Source organism: Anarhichas minor, unplaced genomic scaffold (genome assembly GCF_050575085.1).
Source record: "Anarhichas minor isolate MPS153535 unplaced genomic scaffold, ASM5057508v1 ptg000033l, whole genome shotgun sequence".
In the NCBI taxonomy this organism is placed as follows: Eukaryota; Metazoa; Chordata; class Actinopteri; order Perciformes; family Anarhichadidae; genus Anarhichas; species Anarhichas minor.
In genome coordinates, this window is record NW_027466479.1 from 6,087,417 (window position 1) to 6,111,322 (window position 23,906).

The following is a 23,906-nucleotide window of genomic DNA, read 5'->3' on the forward strand; positions in this document are numbered from 1 at the left end:
CAAGATGGCGGACTACGACTTGACAACCAAGATAGGTCATTTTCTGGACCGGCATTTGGTTTTTCCTCTTTTGGAATTCCTGTCCGTGAAAGAGGTACAACCGCTTTTGCATCGCATAACGCAAACGTATAACGTGCTTGTTTATTACCGTATACGTATACATGAAAACACGTTTGTAGCGGGCACAGATCCATCCTCAGCTGGCTACCGTGAGCTGGCTAGCATTCACGTATGATGGATAGCCTGTCAGTTAGCAGCTAACTCCAGCTAAACTATACATGTATTCAGATAGTTAATAACTGGAGTGTTGCTGCAATATTAGTTATAGTAGCAGTCAATTCCTGCGACGCCGCAAAACTGTTTAAGACTCTATTACGCTTCTTATTGACGTTACCTAGTGTGTTCGCTTAGTTACTATAGAGCAGGCATGTCCAAAGTCCGGCGCGCGGGCCAATCACGGCCCGAGGTCAGATTTTATATGGCCCGCACCTTCTGTCTTAAAATGCATTATTTATGGCCCGCCAGCACAGTCAAAACGGAATGAATAAATCATACAAATTCAACATGCAATTCCTCTTTTTACCTCATGGTGGCAGCACCACTCTGTAACTGTCTGGCTGTTTGAAATTGGCTCTGACCCTTGACCTGTCATGTTATGGCAAGTAAAAAAAGGAAAGTCGATAATGAGGGCCGCCGCTTCCAGGAGAGGTGGAGATCGCAATATTTTTTTCACCGAAAACCGAAACAACTGTGTCTGCCTAATTAGTTATGAGACTGTTGCCTTGTTTAAGGAATATAATGTAAAGAGACACTACGAGACCAAACATGCTAATGCTACAACAAGCTATCAGAGCGACCGAGCTAGAAAAGTGAAGCAACTCCAAGATAACTTGGCCTCACAGCATCGGTCCTTTTCACATGAAAACATCAAAGTAAGCTACCAAGTGGCCATGGTAATTGCTAAACATGACAAACATGACAAAGTTTATCAAAGACTGTGTTATGAAAATAGCAGAAAACATAATTGCCCCGAGAAGAAGAGAGTTTGCTAATGTTTGCCTGGCTCGTAACACTGAAGAGCTATCATCAGATACTAAGAGACAACTTGATTTGTTTCGTTAGCCTGTTTCATGTGTGTTGAACTTAAATGTGAGACAACTTTTCATTACCCTCACTAATCATATTTAAGATTGTCTTGAGGTGAGAACATTGATCGGTTTCTATGTAATTAGCTTTTAGATGGCTTGTTCTTTGTGTTATCTGACTTTCAAGATGTGAAAGAAAGGCAGACTAGTTGTTGAGATGTGTTCACACATGAATGCTTACATTTGGTTACAATGCTATTTGCTGTCATTGAAAATAAAATGATTAAATAACAATGTATGTATAGGCTACTTGTATTGTTTAAAATAATGTCAGCAGGGACTGTTGACCCTTGGGCATTTTCACATTATCAAATCTGGCCCTCTTTGAAAAAAGTTTGGACACGCCTGCTATAGAGGATTAACGTTGGCTACAACCGGCTGAATGTCACGTGTTGTGGTGTCCTCAAGTCGTTTCCATTTTTCTGGTTGTCCAGATGTTTCTTAAATACAGTCTGCGTCCCAAAGGAAACTATATGCTTTTGTTTTGAACAGATCTACAATGAAAAGGAACTCCTTCAGGGAAAGCTGGACCTCCTCAGCGAGACAAACATGGTGGACTTCGCAATGGATGTGTACAAAAACTTGTACCCGGACAAGGAAATCCCACACTGTATGAAACATAGTAGTTTAATCGTTTTCTTTTGGTTCAATACCATTTCATTCTGTCGTAACGTCTAGCTTTCAAACGGTACGACGTTGTGTGAACCTACTGATAATCTGCAAGGAGAAGCAGATTGTCAGTCATGTGTTAAAACACTAGAATACTGGATGTCTTGCTATGTGGCCTCTGTGCCTGTGATGTCATAACATTGACCAGCTACTTCAGCGGTCTGTTGATCAAACATAATAGTGTCATAATCTGTGAAGTGCTTGGTTACTGTTCAGGAAATGTTTAAATGGAAACATCTTGCCTATATTTGCCTCCTTGATGCTGGCAGTGTTGTTCTTCTCCTTCATTCACTCTAAAAGCACCACTGCTGTAACACCACAGTGTTGATGTGATAATTGTTTCTGTCTCAGCGCTGAGGGAGAAGAGGAGTACTGTGGTGGCCCAACTGAAGCAGCTCCAGTCAGAGACGGAACCAATCGTCAAGATGTTTGAAGACCCCGAGACGACTCGACAGATGCAGTCCACCAGGTCAGAAAGAAAGAAATGCATCTCTGTGGAATGATTGTCTCGCTCGTCGTATTATAGTACTGACAGTATTATACTACTGACAGTATTATAGTACTAACAGTACTGATAGTACGTGTGAAAGTATGTCTGTGGACCGTTAATGGCTCATCTGACATCCGTTTGGTTTATTCTTCATCAGAGATGGACGGATGCTCTTCGACTACCTTTCAGAGAAACACAATGTAAGTGTTGAAATGTTGAACGGCGTATCCACACACCTCGTTGTATAAACGGTGCACTGAATTTTGATCTTTTAAGGCGGGTTGCACAATGTATTTTTGTTTCCATAACAACCAGTCTCAGAATCCTAAAACATCCAACGACACCCACCAACGGGCTCATTACTCACTCGATGATTAGAGTAACTACTCGCTACCTCATTGCCAATGGTTTCTTTATTTGACCTTTTTTATATAATCGATTACACATAAATGAAGATATCTTCCACATCGTGTGCACAATACCCTGTAAAGAAGACTTGTTGGTGATGAAATCAGAATCAGAACCGTTTATTGCCATGGTATGTTGAACATACAAGGAATTTGGCGTGACGGGAGGTGCAAACATTTAACAATCAACAACAATCAGTGTAAGTAGAAAACATTAAAATTTACAAGAGATATAAAATAAAATAAGATATAAAATAAATGAAATATAAAAGAAATATAATGAGCAGGCTTTGCCTAAAAAGATGAAATATACTGTCACATTCCCTAATCAGCCCCAATGTGTCAGCCTTGCAACCTCTCACAATTACATTTCAAAGGCGCTAGCTGTGTGAAAAACAGTGGGTCAGAGTGACTGCCCTCCAGGGCTATGTACTGTTTAAAGCCACATTCATTATAACACTTCTCCTCCTCCTTCCTCTTAATGAATCTTTACCAGTAAGTTGCAGATAGAGATGGCAAACCTTTCAGTAAAAGCCAGACTTTTCCTCCATTTCACTGGTTCCTGGTCCACCTTGTTCAACGTGCTTTAATCTATGCATCTCCTGTTTGTTTTTGTTATTTCTTAGTTTCGACAAGAATACCTGGACACACTGTACAGGTACGCCAAATTCCAGTACGAGTGTGGTAACTACTCTGGGGCTGCAGAATACCTCTACTTCTTTCGTGTCCTGGTAAGAGTAACAACATAAGAATAGAAAAGGTTCAATACGAGCCCCAGGAAAGCATCTATTTTTTTTAAAATGATTTCCAAGATAAAGCTCATTGTTTTGATTGTGAAACACTGAATGTGTTGCTCTCTGCTCAAGGTTCCCTCTACAGACAGGAATGCCCTGAGCTCTCTGTGGGGGAAACTGGCCTCTGAGATCCTGATGCAGAACTGGGAAGCAGCCATGGAGGATCTGACTCGACTGAGGGAGACCATCGATAACAATGTAAGTGAATAATACTTCATGATGCGTACGGATATCATTACGATTAGCTGGTTATCAGCCGCGACAGTGTCACTGTTGTTGTTTTCCCCATGTGCGTCTGTGTGCGTCATCATGGGATGTGTCAAATGTGGACCTGGAGACACCAACGGTAACGGGAACTACCACAGAGGCTTTAAATATACATCCGTCTGTCTTTATGCGGACAGATTTTGTCATCGCGATAGCGTCGCATCCGTGCAAATTGCAGACACAAACCTCTACAGGTGTGCAGCTGAGATCACAATGAAGGCTAGGTTGGAAGATGCAGGGCCCAATAATGTCTGTGATGCTGAAAACACGGGACAGAATTTGATGATGATGGGAAAATATGCGTGCAATTCCTGAAAATAAGGGTTTCTCTACCATTATTTATTTCTCTGCACCTAAGCCTAATGAAAAGATGAAAACGATGCCGTTATGTTTTAGTTTCATCTACGGGCACCTTGCTTCTCTCCTCTGCTCTCTGTGAGGAAAATATGGTGTTTGCTGGGTACTCTCTGCACGATGCATCACCTAGCAGGCCAAATATCTGACCTGTCGGGCAGCCGCAGCCAATGAGAGCTCAAGACGCGTGTAGAGGGGAAACGTGGGGGAGGGGTCGCCTGTTAGCCGTCCAAAAAAAAGGAGGAGTTTGACGCTAACGGCTAAATTTAAAGCACTTTATTTTTCAATCGGATGCAATGTTTGGTTTTATAACTGTATTGAATCGCTGTCTTTTAACAAAATAGTGCAATGTTGTGTTACATCAAATGCATTGGTGTGCATTACATTTAAACATTTTTGCAATTGTATTGATTTTAGACATTATTAGACACAAAACGTGCTAGAATCGTAACACACAGAATTCAGAAAAATTCAAAGGGAAGGCAAGTTGTATGCAAAACGATCTAATGGAATCTCTCCTTTCAGTCGGTGAGCTCTCCTCTCCAGTCACTCCAACAGAGGACCTGGCTCATCCACTGGTCCCTCTTTGTGTTCTTCAACCACCCTAAAGGCCGGGACAACATCATCGAGCTCTTCCTCTACCAGCCCCAGTGAGTCTCCGTGCTTTCAATACACCGCAAAGAACCGTCGGCTTCTACAAACGATACACGGGTGTGATGGTTCTGTCATCCAGAGCGTGCGTTTCATTCTTTCTGTTGCTCAAGAGCGTACGGTTGAGGGACACGCTGGCTTTGTCTCGGCCTAAACCTGAGCCCTTTTATTTAAAGGACCCTTATAGCTTGAAGGCCACCCTGCTGTTGTGTTGTCACTTAACTTCCTGAACGTGTTTTTGATCAGAATGTGTTGCAGCCACACAAGTGTGCATGTTTTGTTTAGAATTGCACCATGTGTATTTACCTCATGAATCAAAGCTTCTGCGTGTTTTCTTTTGGAGGAAAATGACCCCGTTTTGTTGCGATGACGACGTTTTTTGATGCCACCGTGTGCTTCTTTTGTATAAGGTACTTGAATGCGATCCAGACAATGTGCCCACACATGCTGCGATACCTCACAACCGCAGTCATCACCAACAAAGACGTACGCAAGCGCAGACAAGTGCTCAAGGACTTGGTGAAAGTCATTCAACAGGTAAAGTCAATAAACGTTAGCAGAATCATTTTTTAATCCGAAGTGGCTCGAGGGTTCAGTCTAAGGTTTCTCTCTCTTTCACTCCCGCAGGAGTCGTACACATACAAGGACCCCATCACAGAGTTCGTGGAGTGTCTCTATGTGAACTTCGACTTCGACGGCGCCCAGAAGAAGCTGAGGGAGTGCGAGTCGGTGAGGATAGCTTCCCGAAGTTTCTCCTGCTTGACAGTGTGTGTTTGTCATGGTCTCGCGGGACGGAGGGGTGATATGAAGCCTCCCTTAGCTATGGCGCTCTGATCTCCTGAGCCCAAAGCATTTAACTTTGCAGCCATTCAGCCTCAGCAAATCCATGTCTGGCCTGATTTGCCAGCTCTGACTTTTATTCAGTTTGATTTTCAAAGCGGAACAGCTGTCGCATTTGGGGCTCGGTTGCCTTCTCTTTAGAAACCCTGCAGTATTTTTTTTTTTTAGTTGTGTGTCGTGGGACCACTTTGCCTGTTCTCTGAGCACCCCCGTGAATTGGCTTTTACTCCTTTTGTGTAAATTATGCAGTGATTGCGAAGGCCTCAACTACCCTGTCAGATACGGAGAGTGAGCTCTCATGGAATCTGCTGGCTTTCAATCGTCAGGGGAATTTAAATTTACATGTTTTCCCCTCTAGAGATCAACAACATGTCTTAATTACTGTAAAAACAAGTTATTATGTTTTTAATGAAGGTCTCCTGTTGTGTGAAGAGCACTTTGTTTTGATTAATGTTGAATATTAATGTCAGCAGTGGACACGGTTTGTCTCAGTCACATGATGAAAATGAGTGAATCGGTAAAGTAATATTTATGCTTGACATGCACCTTCGTTTGTGTGTTTACCACAGCAAAGCGTGGAGTAATTGGATTTCTTACACAATAACGGCTCCTTGTGAAATCATGGTGCCACATCTCCTTTCAACATCCCAGACGCTAATTTATTCATAAACCTGAGCTCCTCTGCAGATTCGAGATGGTCAAACATCCCATTTGATGTTTCTGTGATTGTTGCTTTAAAACCAACAGATGGAGACGTCTCAACATAATCTCCTACACACACACACACACACACACACTCCGGGTTGGTGGAGAAATACAGTATCTTAACATCTTGTTGTGCAATAGTAATCTTATCGTATTTATCTAAAAAAAAAAAGATGCGTGTAAATTAGGGTTGGATGTGTTAAAATTCCAACAGGCAACGTCAGACCAACAAGCAGCGATCGTAGTTTCATCTGAGAGATCTGATGATGATCTAAAATGCCCCCCGAAAAATCCTAGATGTACCCAGCCAGTGGCTGATGGATGATGTAGTTGGACAATTGCTCACCCCTAGCATACATTAAATATTTATAGCTGTGATCATTAGTATTTTGACTTCTTTTTTTACAAAGGCAGAACAATGGGCCTTATGCAAGAACCAATAGTGATTACGAGTGATTTAGGAAAACTTGCCACATTCACCAATAGTCTCATATTTGGAAATTTATGAATACAGTTCACGAGTGGTCTAGACCTGTCGAAGGAGTCCTGCGCAATTATTTTGCTAATGGATTGTATAATTCATTACTTTGAAGCAATTTTCACTTTACAAACCCCACGTAAACTCCACATCATAATGATGTTGACAATGTCCTGTTTAACTGGTTAGCCAATATGTTTGCTGAATTTACCCGACGACATCACCATTCATTTAAATGGGCTACTGGTGCTATTGTATTACGCTACAATATCAACATGAACTCTCAAACTGCAAAACAACTTCAGTTATTCGTCCCGCTGGGCTATCGGTCACCAGTCGGCGTGCTGTGGAGAGGCCTGTTTCATGTTACAGCATTCTCTGCTGTATTTCAGTGTGGGTACGACCCTCGGGTGACATGGCATTAACGGCATGTCACCCCCCCCCCCCCCCCCCCCCCCCCCCCCCCACTTAGCAGGTCCCTTCATTCTGCTGCTGACGCTGTTAAAATCATTGGCTTTCCTTTTGAAAGCAGGACTTTAAATATAGGACATATGGGGCAGGATGCGTACGTAAGCTAAATGTATGCATGCCATAGTGAAGCCCGATATTCCACCTTTGTTTCATTATATCATTATATTCATCATATGAGCTATGAGGCTTGAGTTAAATACAGTTCCTCCTCTGCTTTGAGGAGGTTGGTTTATGGCGTTTTGCCGGTTACACTCGTTGTCTTCTTGCTTCTTCGCTGAATATTTAGTTTGTACACCGTGAAACGTTTCAGAGAAAAATGCAACGAACAGCGCGTCTAGCATCAACGCTTTTGTGCGTGCTCGTAGCACGCACGTCATCTTTGGGTTCTAGTCCACGCTGCTTTATGACATTGGAGCGCTAATCGTTATCCGAAGGTCGGAGTGTTTTGCTGGGTCTGACGTGGCTCACTCGTACGAGCCCTCCTTTAGGAATAAGAGGAAGTTGAGATAAGAGCAAATGTTCTTGCATGAGCTCCATTCTCAACATCAGCACATGATTTAGCCTTCGCACTCACACCACAGGAAGCTCCTATGCAGCAGATAACCTGAGGAGATTTGGAAGCACATTGATGCATAAATGTGCATTTTATTTAGGAAAATGACCTCATGTGACTATTTCATTTTTGAGAATTGGTAAATTTGGACCAAAACAATTTCCCAATCATCCAAACCACATAGTTTTGACCGGGACATTTTAATGTATGGATGGATAAACTAATAGCTGGAAATTGTGGCAGAACAGCCAGCCCGCTGTGGATGGTTTCCAGAACCTCATGTGGTTATGTACTCCAGTATACTTATCATTCCAGTATAACATGTGGTTTAAATTATAGCTGCACGCTCATTATGTATGTATTGGAAAGTGTGCCGGCAGAGAACTAGAACTAGTAACTGAAGGAACACTTTGTCTTTTCCAGGTTGTCCTCTGCTGCCTCCTCCATGTGAATGCTTTGTGTGAGACGTGATCAATGGAGCACTGTGGTCTTTTTGTCCTCCAGGTTCTTGTGAACGACTTCTTCCTGGTCGCTTGCCTCGAGGATTTCATCGAGAACGCCCGTCTCTTCATCTTTGAGACCTTTTGTCGGATCCATCAGTGTATCAGCATCAGGTACGCCGTCTTTGTAACTAACGGGCGTACTCGTCAGGAACGGAGTTTGCCGTTCCTTTTCATTTGTGAAGGCACAGTTCCTTTTCAACGGGGGGGGGGGGGGGGGGGGGGGGGATTACAATGAAAGCCTTTTTTTTTTTTTTTTTTTCAACTTCTGTACCCAGATTATTGATGTTCTCAGTGCTCCACATTCTTTCTTTTTTTAGATGTCATCCATGTCCTGCTAGTATATTCAACTATAAAACGAGTTTTCAAAGACTGGATTACCCCAAAGGATATTTACTCCGCTGAAATGCCCCTCCTCCTTCGCTCTCTCCACTCAGCATGCTGGCAGACAAGCTCAACATGACGCCGGAGGAGGCGGAGAGGTGGATCGTCAATCTCATCCGTAATGCCAGACTCGACGCCAAGATCGACTCCAAACTGGTGAGGCTCCGCATCCACTGATCCACTTTCAGTCGGATGAGCTTCAAATCACCGAGCCTAGCATGAACGGCCCTGTCTAGTCTTCTGATTTAGGAAATGTATGCATTTTGCTCATGTAAGATGAAAGCAGCGTACAAGAGTTTAACTGGCGGTGCATTAAAGTCAGTCCTTCATTTGTGTGAATGTTTGTCCCTCAGGGTCATGTGGTGATGGGCAACAACGCGGTGTCGCCGTACCAGCAGGTGATCGAGAAGACCAAGAGCCTGTCGTTCCGTAGCCAGATGTTGGCAATGAACATAGAGAAGAAAGTGGCCCACAGCAACAGGAATGAGGTAGAGAAAGCGCTAAACATGGTGTATGCATGTGGACATAGACCGTATGTTAGACGTGGGTGGAGTCACTGGGACGTCACCCGTTGGTTTGTAGGCTGCCGTTTTGAAGCCGTGGGCTGTCTTGTATTTTGGCCGTCACCATCTTGTTTTTTTTGTAACGGGAAAGTTGTAACATCCGAATGCTAAATAAGACATTTTTAGGCGACCTTATTTAACTTTTATGACGTGAAAACGCACTGGGAAAGGGTTAAAGTTCAAACACGTAAACAGAGAGGACTCCCAGAATGGACAACCTGTCAATCACCGTAGACTTCAATACAATCTCATAGACTTCTATACAACCAGAGGAGTCGCCCCCTGCTGGTCAGCAGACAGAATGCAGGTTTAAGGCTCTGCTGCTGTGGCTTCACTTTTCAGACCCGGAGGTTGCCGCCTGGATGTGAACTTTGAACCCTTTTAGTATTTACTGTAAAGGGAAAGAGGATATTAATACCGTACATCATCACTTTCTTTCTTCTTTTTTTTACTTTAAACCGACCAAGTTGAGACATGGAGATTGTTCAAGACGAGATTTATTTATTATTTGAGACATTTTTTTTACATTTTTCATAAGTTTATGCTCTTTAGAATTAGACTGGATCTAAATGTCACATAACTCACATTGTGATTGCTCTCCTGTCCTACTGCCCTCCAATGAATGTGTGTGAAAACACGACATCCTCATGTAACTCTTAAACTATCCTCCTCGTCGATGGTACAACACAACATTTTATTTTGGGTAAAATAATCATGATACAAATTTGAGTCACTTAGAATTCTGCACAATCTGTCAACATTGCTTTTGTCCTGTTCTAGAGAGAAGCAGGTGTTTTCAGATGGTGGATATCTAATTATGGAGCAAATCTCTTTTTGCCTTTTTATAAAGTAGTTTGAGCGTTTCTTCTAATGTTTGTTTTTTATATTTTCTCAGACTCCAAATTGGGCTGCTCAAGACTCTGGCTTCTCCTAAAATGGAAATCGGCTTCAAGAGGATGCAGATGGCTCTACTGGATATAATTCATTGAATTTATTTATTTATCAGATTAGCAACTATTGTTATTTAACTGGCAGCATGACTTCTGCAGTATGAAATGTCAGAGAGGACGCGACAAGTCTGGATTAAGACATCGTCACCGAGGTATTATTTATTAAGTTCATCATAAGTTGTTATTATATTTATTCTGGTATCAACTGTTGATTTCTAAAGTATTCACCCAAACTTTAGTTTATCGATCCAGCCGGCAATTAACATTAAACATTTTTTGCCTCTTCAGAGAGATTTGTTTCTTCTTCCTCTATTCATATCCGACCACTAGATGGCGCCATTGGTTCGTTTTTGTTTCCCGCCGTTTGCAGACAGTTGTAGCATTTTCCCAACAATCTCTCCCAGACTGTGGCTCCCACTACAGTGTCTCAATTTAATATTTGTGTGATTGGTTGTAACAATGAATGAATAAAGGGAACAGACAGATGCAAAATTGATGCATAAATGAAACTAAAGAACTCTTTTGAAAGGTGGCACTGAACCCGGCTCTCCTCTGACGCCTCGACGTTAGAAGCACGAATGATTTAGTGATTGAAAAGGAAAACTTAAGAAAAGCTTCACTTGGCATGGAGATCAAATTGAAAGGGAACGACAACCGCTTTACGGATCATACATCAGTCACACACTATATTTTCAAGGCCTCTCTGTTCGTCGTCAGTTAGAGCCGGTCGTTTCTGCTCGTGCAGCAAATGTTTAGCCACAGCTTATTTCAGAATATTGATGCTGCAGTGCAAATATTTGACCCGTGTCGATGGACTGTAACATGCAGTCAGGGTTTGGAACAAGTCAGGTCGGTTTATAGAGCTTGTTTAGTGCAGCAGGGAATGTTAATAAGATAAGAGAAGAAGGTATTACATATTAAGATAAGGAGGTATTATTAAAAATGGAATACTAAAACAAAGGTTTTACCTTTTTAACTACACCGAACTAAAAGTTTGTGGAAAAAGATCCATTTTTAATGTGCTTTTTATAGAAGACTGCTGCAGCACACCTTAGGTCACATGGTAGAGCATTCCAGAGAATGCCCCCATAATGCCTGAATAGTTTGGGTCAATAAAAGTCTGCACTCTTTGTTCCTCACGTCGTCGGTGGGACTAACCTGGTTACCGACCGCAAAGAAATGAAATGCTCCAGCGCTCAGTGGAGTGTCAGGATGCACCTCTGTCATCGCGTGAAACATTTCTGCCATGCAGGTGAAGAGGGGAAAGTGGCCCCAGGTGCCTGGAGTCTCCCTTCAGCATGGCCAAGAGACCTCTTTCTGATGTTTAGCCTGGGGGGGGGGAGTGGCTGACGGTTAAGCCTGCTGCTGTTAACTCCTAGCCACTCCTCCAGACTCCACACACACTTTTCCACGACTCGAGTTAAACACAACAGACACACACACACGAGCTAACGCACACATGCTTGCACACAAACACACACACACACACACACACACACTCCAGAGCTGACGTGGGCTTGAGGTCTGTGCGCGGCTCCCTTCTGGAACAGCTGGTATCCATCTGTGGTTGCTCTGGCTGCTGCTGCTGCTTCTTCCTGCTGCTGTCGGCACCGTGGCTGCACCGAGAGGACACGAACAGGTCCAGCTGAACAACCCCGTTCACCAGCTCTGCTGCAGTCGCAACTCTGGGAATCAGACCGAGAAGATAGGGAGGCTCTGCCGGTGAACAAACGAAGCGTGCTCAGCCAGCCTCCGTCATGGACATCCTGACGGCCTGGGCTGTCACTAACCCATCTGCGGCCCGGCTCCTCTGGGTCCTAGCTCTGGTGCTGGCCACCCTCCTGGTCTGGCTCTTGTTCTTCTGCTGCTACAGTTGGAACCAGAGATCCTCGCCCTCCCTGGAGCGGTACCTGGCAGGTAGGTGGGCCCTCGACCTCCCTCCCCACTCACACACACACGCACACACACCTCCCCTTCTCTGTGGATGTGTGGAGGAGGCCTGTGACTGACACTGCTGTCTGTGAAGTTTTAACTTCAGCTCAGGCTCTGTTTTATAAGGAGGAACTCTCAGTGGAAATGCTTCTTTTTTTTTTTTTTTTTTTCTCTCTCTCTCTCACTCTCTCCCTCAAGTCCAGTAATTGTAAATTCTTAGTTTCCTTTCCAAACCTGCAGAGTGCACATTTTCCAGACATTTCCCAGCTCGTGTTGGCTCTGCCTCCGTTCTGAATACAGTTCTAAATGTTCCTTTACCCATGTGAGAGCATACAATAGCTCTTTCATACCCTTTAGTGCAATAAAACATCTTTATTTTTAGGATGTTGCCTTGAGCAGGCATCCTTTGTGTTTGACTAAGAATGTGCAACTACACGTACCCCCACTCCAGAATGTGAGCTTAAGGATATGTCATACATATGACATGATGGATCATGGGGTCCTGGTAACCTGCGTTTCCCTACAAGAAACCTGGACATTTCTGCATTACACACATTTTAAAGCGATATCTCTTTCACCACATCATGACACACACTTATTGTTCTGTCTAAAATGATATTGGATTGTTTTTTGTTTGTTTTTCCCCATACAGTGATGGCAAAGCACTCCAAATCTAAAGCTCCGACTCAGGTGAGAAAATAAATCTCATGGGAACAACTGTTTTAAATACCGCCCTCATTTGCACTACATGAGGTGTGAGGCATGAGGTGTGAACACCTCATGCCTCACATTCCTGTATAATCAGTAAGAAGTCCTCTGAAGGGCAGTCTGCACTCATTATCTCAGTAGTACATCAGCTTGTAACGCCCACTTCAGACTCCAGAGGTCCTCGTTCACCTGCACTTTGCTCAGTTTCAAACAACCAGAGGAGCACACAAGACCGCAAGCTTTATTATTACATCTACTTACCCATTATTATTTAATGGTGTGACATTATTATCTGCTTCTGACAATGTGGGACAAAAAACTGATGCCTTGATAAAATCATATTGGAGGATTTTATCACAGCTCTTAATATAGTGGCTGTCAAAAAATGTGAATTTGAGACCTCTGTTGAGAGGTCCTTCAGGTTTTAAATAACAAAGCACTGGTGGAGTCGGCCTTGATTGATGTTGCTGTCGAAACAAATGCAACGTTGCCTTCTGGCTTAAACAGTCCATCAGATGACGCTTGAAATGAGTTCTCGGGTCAGCAGCATTTAAAGGAACAGTGTGTAGCATTCAGGGGATCTATTTGCAGAAATGGAATACAACATTAAAAGGTCTGATTTATTTAGTGTTTAATCTCAACTCACTCGGGAGAAGTTTCAACGGGTTGCAATCTGCAACCTCATTGCCAGATCCTACACATCCTACACATCCTTTAAATGTGTGAACTGCCAACACATCTTTGTCAAGCGTTGAAAAATGTGGTGAACAATTTGTTGAAAACACGATGAAATGGAAATAATAATCATTTTTAAATGAGGTTGTACTGTGTTCTTGTACCTTCAGGCCCCTGTAGCGCTGTGAGCTAAATGCTAACACTAACACGCTCGCATGTTTCGCGATGGCAACGCTAGCATGGCGACGTTCAGCGGGTGTAATGTTTGCCATGTTAGTTAGTCGGCGTTAGCATGCTAACATTTGCTAATTAGCATAGTACAGCCGGGGCTGCTGGGAATGTCAGTTTTGGAGTCAAAAGTATTGAACGATAAAAACACTCACCAGATGGCGACGCTAAATGTAAAGTTAAGGAATGCCCAAACAATTCGTCCTGATAAGAACACAAACCAATACGCAATCTAATAAAAACAGAACACACAAATGTAAACCACATGGTGGCGCTAGAGAAGAAATCAGGTCACGAGGTCGCACTGCTAGCTAGCAGCGCGGCTAACACCATGTCTGGTGCTCGTGTAGCACCGCAGTGATTCAACCTGCACCGTGTCCTGTTTTTACATTTCATGTTCCGTCTCCTTATTAAGGGGAAGTGATGCATTCAATGTTTCCAGCATGAGCCACACCGTTTCTTTTATAAATACAGGGAGGAACTGGCTTTTACTGAAGCTCAAAACAAAGAGCATTGTTCTCACTCAAAGTCCCAGACATCCCGACGTGTCATGCAACTTCTACTACAGTTTGTGTAGCACGCAGGTCATACGATGGAAATGCAGTGCACCTATTTAACGGACCCTCCTCGGCTTCGGCCCCCTGTTATCTCGTCTCGTTGTTCATATCATTCCCATATAATCGATGTGCCGTCATATAAACTCTCTTTAGCTTTACCACGATTGCCAAGTCGGCCCATGTTCTACAGAGAGATCTTCGCTCAAGTGTGTCTTGGCACCGTCACTATGAGTGTTGTCGCACAGTGGAGAAGCACTGTGCTGTCATTGTGTGCGATAAGTGTGAGAGGCTCTCTGAAATGCCTCCGTGAGTGAGGCCCTTTGTCCGTTTGGCACTGACACGCCAAACAGAGGTCCATTTCCTCCCACTGCATCCAGAGTGTGGACAAAGAGACATGTGAGGTCTCCGTATGCCGACGGGAGCTATTAGTCCGTCGGTCTCTGTTTCGAATCGCACAGAAGACAAATGCCTCCACACTGTTTGTACCCAAATATCAAAGTGTACGATTGTGGAGAACACATTGCTCTCATTGTGGTAAGAAACACTGTATGAGCGTGCACTTCCACGTGAGACGTGTGAAGGATTTCATTAGGATTGCATGTGCTTTTCAGTATGAAAGAAAGGATTTGTTCTTTTTCTATTTTTTTTTTTGCACAATTGAAATGTCACTCACGCATTTTTTCAGTTGTAATTCGTAGCAAATAAAAGGTACGGTGGCCCTGAGAACTCAAAGCAATTCAACTTATGAAACAAATCGGTGAAGTTGTTTTCTCCACTTGCATGTGTTTTCTTAAGCTTTTCTTTTCTTCAAGGCGCACACGATCGGTCCTCTCAAAAATAATGCAGGCCTCCAAACTCTAAACTGCTGATTGCTGCATGAAGATAAGATGAGACAGAATGTTACTCAGCCCTCAGGAAGTGATTGACAAGTCATGACTCCTCCCACAAGGCGTGCTGAGAGATGACGAGCAAGAAGTACTCTGATCTTTTTCTCGAGTAAAAGCACAGCGTATAAATAATATACTCAACTAAACATAAGTAAGTGCAAAAGTACTAGCATCAAAACATACTTAAAAAGTAAGAGTGCTCATGCAGGGCGGCCCGTTCCAGAATATATATATATATATATATACACACACACACACACACACACACACACACACACACACACACACACACACACACACACACACACACACACACACACACACACACACACACACACACACACTACTGGGTAGCTTGTGAATCTCACCAAGGGATCAATACAGCCTTATCTTTATCCATAATAATACATCATTTATTTGTTGATTATATATTCTTGTTCTTGATCTGAATCTGCAATGTAAAAACTGCAATATTTCCCTCTGAAATGTAGCGGTGTGATAGTATAATGTAGCAGAAGATGAAAATACTAAACTAAAGTACAAGTACCTGAAAAACTTTACTTCAGAAAATGTGAGTATAACATTCCACCACTGTGTAAGAACAGCTGTGTTTTGACACATGAGAGACTGAAACTGTGGGATTTATAATCTTTAAATACAGCTCAGACGCTCCGTACAAAGCTATAATTATAATGTCATGTAAAATCGTAACTGAAAACGTTCCGGAGTTTCCGTTCAACCACACAAAACGATTTTTTTTCACTTGGGAGCAAAGACCTCATTGGACGACTTGAGCAGCAGGAAAAACAAAAGCTCATTTGTTTACCTGACAGCATTGATCACAATCAAGGGCCTGTGAATGAGGAGGCTTTTGTCCGGCTCTGTCTGTGCACGCCAGCTATCGGGAGCTGCTGTTTCATTAGTGGATTTTCCTCAAAGCAAACGTTGAAAAATGAGCCTTAGTGTGGAAATATAAAGTGGTTCCATGTGGGACGCAATGTGTTTCTTTTTATAAACTGTATTTCTGTCAGAAGGAAAGGGAAGCCTCTGAAACATCATGTTGTAGCTGAAGCTCCAAACTGAAACAAATAAGAATCTGTATGTCAGAGAGGCCGCTGCTTAAAGCTGATACATGAGGGACAACTCTGCTCTGATGAAATAATGTTTTTAAAAAATTGTTATTTCAGAGGAAGAAAAAGCCCAAAGAGAAGCCAGCTGCTTGTGTCCAGTCAGAGGAAGCTGTGGTGAAGCAGTCTGTGGCCCGAGGACAGGAGACGCCGGGTCCAGCAGTCAGGAAGAGGAGGAGACGGCCTCATAGAGTCACCGTGGAAACGGTGACGGCGGTGAGGTCACAGAAGGTGAGGAATGTTTCTCCGCTCTGTCATCAAAGGCCTCGTTTCAGGACCTCGTTTCAGCCTCAATAGTATGAAAGATTTTTAACCAGGTAACAGAAAATATACTTAAGATGTGTTTTTTCTCAATATACTTCTCACATATAAATTATACTATAAGTACTAATGTATTACTTTGTAGTAACTTTGAGCGTGTTAAGTGTTCTTCTTTGCAGGGCTTTAGCTCTCAGCTGTGCACTCAGCTGTTCATTTTTTTTACACTTTAAGTACTTGTGATGAAAATGTACTATTTTAAATCTAATTAAGATACATTTTATGTAGTAGTTAAGATACACACTTAATGCGTCTCAAGCATCACATACATGTCGGTGGACACTTCCATTATATCATGTCTGGAAGAGCAAACGTCACGCGTACAGCAGCAGTATGGAATATTTTATCAAATAAATATTCCTTGCAAATAAACAAAGGTATATTTAAATTTGTTTATTTATTTCAGGATTTATTTCAGAGTCTTATTTATTTATGTATGTATTTATTGAATTACTATTGGCTCAAATGGCATTCCAGAGCAGGAGCATTTGTAGTATTGATTTTTTTTTTAAACATCATTGTTTGCAAGGCTTGTTGTTGACTGATTGTCCTTCGCAATGAAATCTAAAGTGACCCGGATCATGCTTCACCTTCCTCTCCGGCTTCATGAAGCACTTGGTTGATCAGTGTGACCCTTCAGCATGACAGATCCACAGAGGAGTCCCGCTGCGCTATTCAGACCCGATGCGTGCCTCCGGGCCCTTTGATTCACTCGACTACTGGGAGGACTGATAATGGACAAACAAGCAACCCGTCACGTCGTGGGGATTACGTAATGGCTCAGCGCGAGAGTTTTTAATTTGACTCATTACAGCTCGGCCTCATTTGGAGCGAAGCAGGAACATGAAGCAGGATGAAACAGACTCGCGAGGCAAAAAAGGAGACTAAATGGAACAGATTTAGTGATTCATAGTTCTGGTCATTTTGCATTTCTATGACCTGAAAGAGCAGGCGGAGGTCAGATGGCGGACACTAGCACAAACATACAGAATACATACATGTGATGAACTGGATTTCTTGAAGTTTCTCATATTTGTTGTCTTTTTCTTCCAAATATCATATTTAACAGTCTCAGGAATCCTTGAATGCTAATGTTAATCATTCAGGTGCCAACATATAGAGCAGGGGTCACCGACCTTTTTTAAACTGAGAGCTACTTCAAGGGTACCGAGTAGTACGAAGGGCTACTTGTTTGATACAAACTTCCTGAATAACAAAGTTGCACAGATCACCTTAATAATAATAATATATGTGAAGAGACTGTTTGATCACATGTCAGTTAATTATTCCTCACAATAATTATTAAGAATGATTTCCACAACAATGATGGTATAGCTACACATACATATTTAAACATGCAACTTTTATTTCTGTTAATCTGTTTCAACATTTGAAAGTCAGAGGTATCACATCTCTGATATTTTTGTATCATCACATGATTAAAGCCGGTTACTTTTGCACACAGCGCCTGCTGGTGAATGATCCAGTGGTAATGTAGACATTTTGCGAAGTCTGGGTCACCGTTGCATTGCGCAATGAAGCCTGCATGCCGGCCCGTCATCGCGGGAGCCCCGTCTGTTGTCACCAACACCAGCTTTTCCAATGGTACCTTTTTCTCCACGAAGAAACCAGTAAAAAGTCTCGTCTATAGCCGAGTGGGGGATCCAACCCTCCGAGGCGCGCGAGCGTCTTCGGGCGCCCGCGTTCAAACCTCTAGTCTGGGCCTTTTCGGTCGGATTGCCCCGCGGCCTGTTCCGAGGATTTACGGACCTGACGACGGGGTGCGCTCGCGGCGCGCGTCTGGCGCCAACGGGAAGCGCCCGCCATTCAGAACCTGAAAACCTAGTGCGGCGGCCTCGTCCTGGCTGTCCGCCGTGCGCCTCCGGGTACCCAACTCTCTTAACTCTCTGCAAGCGTTTTTGATTAAAAAAGAACAGCAACTACAATTTTAGACGGAGCTCCATAATGACTAGTGCTATTTTTAGAACATGTCTTGCGGGCGACTCACGTGGTCCCTGCGGGCGACAGGGACGTGTTGGCTATCTCTGATATAGAGGAATCACAGAGGAAGAATTTGGTGAGACAAATTTGGGAGAAAGTTCCTTTTATACATCAAAATGTATATTTTAACTTGACGAAAAAATAATCAACACAAAATCCAATCCAGTGCAGCTCTACAGCTTTCAACCACATTACATGGCCTTTTTTAGAGTTACTCAGTTGACATGATATAACCTGGATCTGTCAGGATTGGACACATTTGTCTTTGTTCCATTTAACCCCAAAATATCCTTTTTAAATTGTGCATGTTGACTTCAATCTAAAGTGGAAAACTAACAGCAGTTTAGACCATGAGCAAAACACAACAACAACAACATATTCCCATATGTAAGAATCAATGTAGTCTCACTATGTTTACTCAGCAGCCATCTGTTCCTCATAGGGGAAAGATGCTGAGCTCAGCAGTAGTGTGCTGCTCACGTTGCCTCTCTCAAGCATCCTGAAGGTGTGCAGTTCAAGGAAAGACTCATGTGTTTGTCAATATAATGGATTTATGATTGATTCACTCATTAAACAGCAAAGTGGGAAACATGATATAAGTTTACAATATATGTTCGCCCACAAGCTTTACCTGAAATCACTCGCGTGCAGCGCGTGAAGAAGCCGCTGCCTCCGCGCGCTGCAGTCAACCTGATCTGAGTTTCTATTCACGTGCGCGCGCCGAGCGTGCGATCGGATCTCTCCTCTCTCGCCATCTGCGTGCCCTGCTTGCTGTTCAGCGACAACTTCGCCCGGCACACGTTTGTACTCGCAGGAGGGAGACATGCGGGCTGCGGGAGCGGATCGGTCGTGATGTCGGCCCCGGATGAGTCCAGGTCTGACCGGCTGAACGTCCTGGGACACCGCAGGGCGCAGGCGCGGCTCCCGCTGCGGCTGTGAGGATGATGCTTCTCTAAGTTTGAGCGGATCTAACCGGAACGAATCACCACCACTGCAGGAGACAGATTTTTGTTTTTTCATTCATTCATCTGGGACCAAAAACGGCGCGTCATCCTGGATATTTCTGGCGTGAGTAAAGCAGGAATATATATTCATAATTCATGTTTTGCCGCATTGCCGACGCTGCCAATCAAATGATTTTAGTGTCATTGAAAAAACAACTGCAGATTAAATAACCCGACCTATCACCACTGTGAGGAAATGCGAGGACGTGTTTTTATTTTCTGCATTTAGCAGCAGGTGCACTTCTCAGGTCTCTCATCGCTGCGGCTCAGGTCAACGAGCCTATTTCAGGTGTGGCGGCGATGCAGCGCAGAGCCCGAGGGGGTGCGATTGTTTTGGGGGTTGAGTCTTCTCTGGAAAGGATCCAGACATGACGGCCTTGTCTGATCAACAGATCCAACCATAGTGATATGAGAGAGAGAGAGAGAGAGAGAGAGAGAGAGAGAGAGAGAGAGAGAGAGTGAGAGAGAGAGAGAGAGAGAGAGAGAGAGAGAGATTGATTCAGTGAGCTTGATTCAGTGAGCTGTCAGTCTATTCACACATCACCTAACTTTCTTCATGTCCAAGTCCTGAGAGTTCAGCAGAATGCTCTACGGCTCCTCGGGGTTGCCTGGTAACAGCAGATCAACCCTGACGCTTTCAGCCTGCTCGGTGAAGGTCAATGGCGGCCTGAATAGTGTTGGAGGGAGAAGGAGTGAAGCTGTCACTGGAGATGATCATTAGGTGTATTCAGTGTCTCAAAGGCAAAGCAGCAGGGGATTTCGGGTGCACGGGACTGCAGTGCTCGGCATGATTTGCAGTGTGACTATGTGATAACTTTCAGCGGTGTCTCGAGGCAATGTGCTCTTGCCGTGCATGAGAGCTATTTTAGAAGCTATGGATTTTTTAAAATATGGCTTCCTCACTGTGGCTCCAGCCTCTCATACAACCCATACTGCAGTCCTACAGTATCTTGTGTTGCACGTGGAACACTGAATCCATCCACAGAAGCCGATCTGAACCCCAAACACAAGTTAACTGACTGGTCAAATAGTGGCGAAATGTGTCCATTAAGATCAGTCAGTGAAGTGCCACAGGAAAGAATATGTTGCTGCTCTACTGTCAGAGGCAAACGCTGCTATATAGTTTGACACGAGGAGGTTTGACGTAATAATCTGATCACAAGTTTTCCTGAAAAAAACAACCTTCCACACAGATCGAGTAATCATTTCTCCCTTCATTCTTAAAATAGCCTCTTTTTATTTGCTGTGCTCTGGTTGGAGCTGCCTGAAGTGAAACATTTGAATATGTTGTAGCTACTGCAGTTCTAACCAAAAACAGTCAGTAGCCCAAAAATAGCATTTATAGCTAAATCATAACCCGAATGTGAGTCTGCAGTGTGATGCACCATAGACATTACACCATGGTACGTGGGTCCTGTGTGCTCCCGTCCAATCAGAGAGGCTGCGGCGGTGCAGCCAGCGCCCCTGTAGGAGCATCCTGGGCGCCGGACGGTGACTCAGCTGAAAAGGAAGCTGGGAGCGCGGTGACGTTTGTACAGAGCATCAGCATCAGCACCAGCATCAGCATCAGCATCAGCTGCCCTGCTGCCACAACAGCTGTTCTGTGAATGAGTCGGGCTGCAACACTGAGCTTATGTCCTGTTTACTGCACATTATAGGTCTAAATATAGATTCTCCAAATAGGGCTAATAATTCGATGTATCATAATTTATTAACTTGTTGTGCAATCATATTATGATGACCGTGTGGTGTTGCCATGCTAATCATTCTCAGATCACTGTAATGAAGACTATAGTTTGCATAACAGTGGATCACATTTACTCACTGACATCAAATAACAAAGTGGCTATTTTAGAACCCTTTTGTCTCCTGCCGGAATGTGAGATGTTGTTTTGTTCTGGAAATTGTTGAAGAACAATTAGTGGTGATATTATATTTGAGGACCAGACATTTTTGTTCACAACTGTTTGTTTTGTTATTAACTAATGAGTACACCTGAGTTTATGTTTCTTAGAGTGAGCCTGTTGTCTTCAGCGAGCGTTGCATTGTGGGTTGTTTTTAGCCTGACGTTAAACTAGCAATTCATACCGTGCCCGACCGTTAACGGGTGTTTCCAGAGTTAATTAGCCAGCTCGAGACGTTTCAAGGTTAACCTAGCTCGTCCCGGTTAATGTTAACCATATAGATGTTGCTGCTACGGAGGAAATGTACTGTTAAAAAGCCGCGCTGAGTCCCAAAGTCTCAACCGCGAAATGGACTTTAGAGAATTGTTTCTCAGGCGGCCAAGAAATACGGTGTCAAAGAAAGACCCGCTGGAAGACGTTACGGCCGCAAAGATAGTTTGCGGTAAAGTTAGCTGACGAAAAGTCTGGGAAAAGTAACTAGAGCAATTTTTGACTTGGAGCCAAACGGCTGAATTCAACCTAGCATGTTCAATTCAACGGAGAGAAAAAGTAAGAGTCCTCAGTGAGAGCGACAGAGGAGGGATCCTCTATAGCAGGGGTGTCCAAACCTTTTTCAAAGAGGGCCAGATTTGATAATGTGAAAATGCCCAAGGGCCAACAGTCCCTGCTGATATTATTTTAAACAATACAAGTAGCCTTGTAGATAAAACGGGGATGAATTTATATCATTGTATAAAGAGAGTGACATGAGAAGATCAATCTCATGTCTGTAAGTTAAATCAGCTATAATCACTATTTTAAAGTGATTAGTGACTCGTCTAAAACATTTAAAAAAGTAATAACTTCAATAGAATCATTCTATACAATGTAGCTTCTTTACATTCTAATAGAATGTAAAGAAGTTACATTGTTGCCTTTTCTTTTCTTCCCACAAGAACGTAATTTTGTCAGGTTGATAAAAAAATGTCACTTTACTTCCTGACATTGTTATTTTACCACAGGGGTGTCCAAACTTCTTTCAAAGAGGGCCAGATTTGATAATGTGAAAATGCCCAAGGGCCAACAGTCCCTGCTGACATTATTTTAAACAATACAAGTAGCCTATACATACATTGTTATTTAATCATTTTATTTTCAATGACATCAAATAGCAATGTAACCAAATGTAAGCATTCATGTGTGAACACATCTCAACAACTAGTCTGCCTTTCTTTCACATCTTGAAAGTCAGATAACACAAAGAACAAGCCATCTAAAAGCTCATTACATAGAAACCGATCAATATTCTCACCTCAAGACAATCTTAAATATGATTAGTGAGGGTAATGAAAAGTTGTCTCACATTTAAGTTCAACACACATGAAACAGGCTAACGAAACAAATCAAGTTGTCTCTTAGTATCTGATGATAGCTCTTCAGTGTTACGAGCCAGGCAAACATTAGCAAACTCTCTTCTTCTCGGGGCAATTATGTTTTCTGCTATTTTCATAACACAGTCTTTGATAAACTTTGTCATGTTTATCAATTACCATGGCCACTTGGTAGCTGACTTTGAAGATGTTTTCATGTGAAAAGGACCGCTGCTGTGAGGCCAAGTTATCTTGGAGTTGCTTCACTTTTCTAGCTCGGTTGCTCTGATAGCTTGTTGTAGCATTAGCATGTTTGGTCTCGTAGTGTCTCTTTACATTATATTCCTTAAACAAGGCAACAGTCTCATGACTAATTAGGCAGACACAGTTGTTTCGGTTTTCGGTGAAACAAATATTGCGATCTCCACCTCTCCTGGAAGCGGCGGCCCTCATTATCGACTTTCCTTATTTTACTTGCCGTAACATGACAGGTCAAGGGTCAGAGCCAATTTCAAACAGCCAGACAGTTACAGAGTGGTGCTGCCACCATGAGGTAAAAAGAGGAATTGCATGTTGAATTTGTATGATTTATTCATTCCGTTTTGACTGTGCTGGCGGGCCATAAATAATGCATTTTAAGACAGAAGGTGCGGGCCATATAAAATCTGACCTCGGGCCGTGATTGGCCCGCGGGCCGGACTTTGGACATGCCTGCTCTATCAGGATGGACAGAAGTGTGATAGATGTCACGTGCACAGATGGACATCATAACAGAGTTACAACACAGTCAATGCACATGACATATGATTCATAAAATGAGTAGTAAGCAGAATGATGATGGAAAAATGTTAAACTTGGCAGGTTTGTTCTTATAAAGGTTAAACGATCTAAACACCTCCAGACAGTTTCTCAGTAGCTCCACTGGTTTGCTTGAAAATGTGCCAAATAATCTGCTGTCGTGATTTCTAGAAAAGTAAACCTGGCCCATAACAACA

General features: G+C 43.1%; 2 protein-coding genes across 5 annotated transcripts in view; both read left to right on the forward strand.

Annotated features, from left to right (window-relative positions):
* Nucleotides 1–10,508, forward strand: eif3eb (eukaryotic translation initiation factor 3, subunit E, b). 4 transcript variants are annotated; one of them, XM_076106324.1, is made up of 13 exons: nt 1–94; nt 1,638–1,755; nt 2,166–2,283; nt 2,462–2,504; nt 3,338–3,442; nt 3,578–3,703; nt 4,652–4,776; nt 5,188–5,314; nt 5,405–5,506; nt 8,329–8,438; nt 8,762–8,864; nt 9,062–9,196; nt 10,167–10,508. In XM_076106324.1, exons 1-13 carry the CDS (start codon nt 5–7, stop codon nt 10,203–10,205), a joined length of 1,341 nt encoding a protein of 446 aa, XP_075962439.1. In that variant the 5' UTR covers nt 1–4; the 3' UTR covers nt 10,206–10,508. The 4 variants fall into 4 exon arrangements, 3 of the variants coding, with proteins under 3 accessions (XP_075962439.1, XP_075962438.1, XP_075962440.1); XM_076106323.1 differs by lacking the exon at nt 1–94 and adding an exon at nt 455–932; XR_012957661.1 differs by lacking the exons at nt 1–94; nt 10,167–10,508 and adding an exon at nt 455–932 and having other exon boundaries at nt 8,645–8,864; nt 9,062–9,107.
* Nucleotides 10,509–11,978: 1,470 nt separating this feature from the next.
* Nucleotides 11,979–23,906, forward strand: part of pleca (plectin a) — a 101,421-nt gene continuing 89,493 nt past the window's right edge. Inside the window, exons 1-3 of the mRNA XM_076105620.1 lie at nt 11,979–12,138; nt 12,806–12,843; nt 16,396–16,566. Of these exons, the coding sequence (XP_075961735.1) occupies nt 11,979–12,138; nt 12,806–12,843; nt 16,396–16,566 (369 nt within the window). The remainder of the gene's footprint in view (nt 12,139–12,805; nt 12,844–16,395; nt 16,567–23,906) is intronic.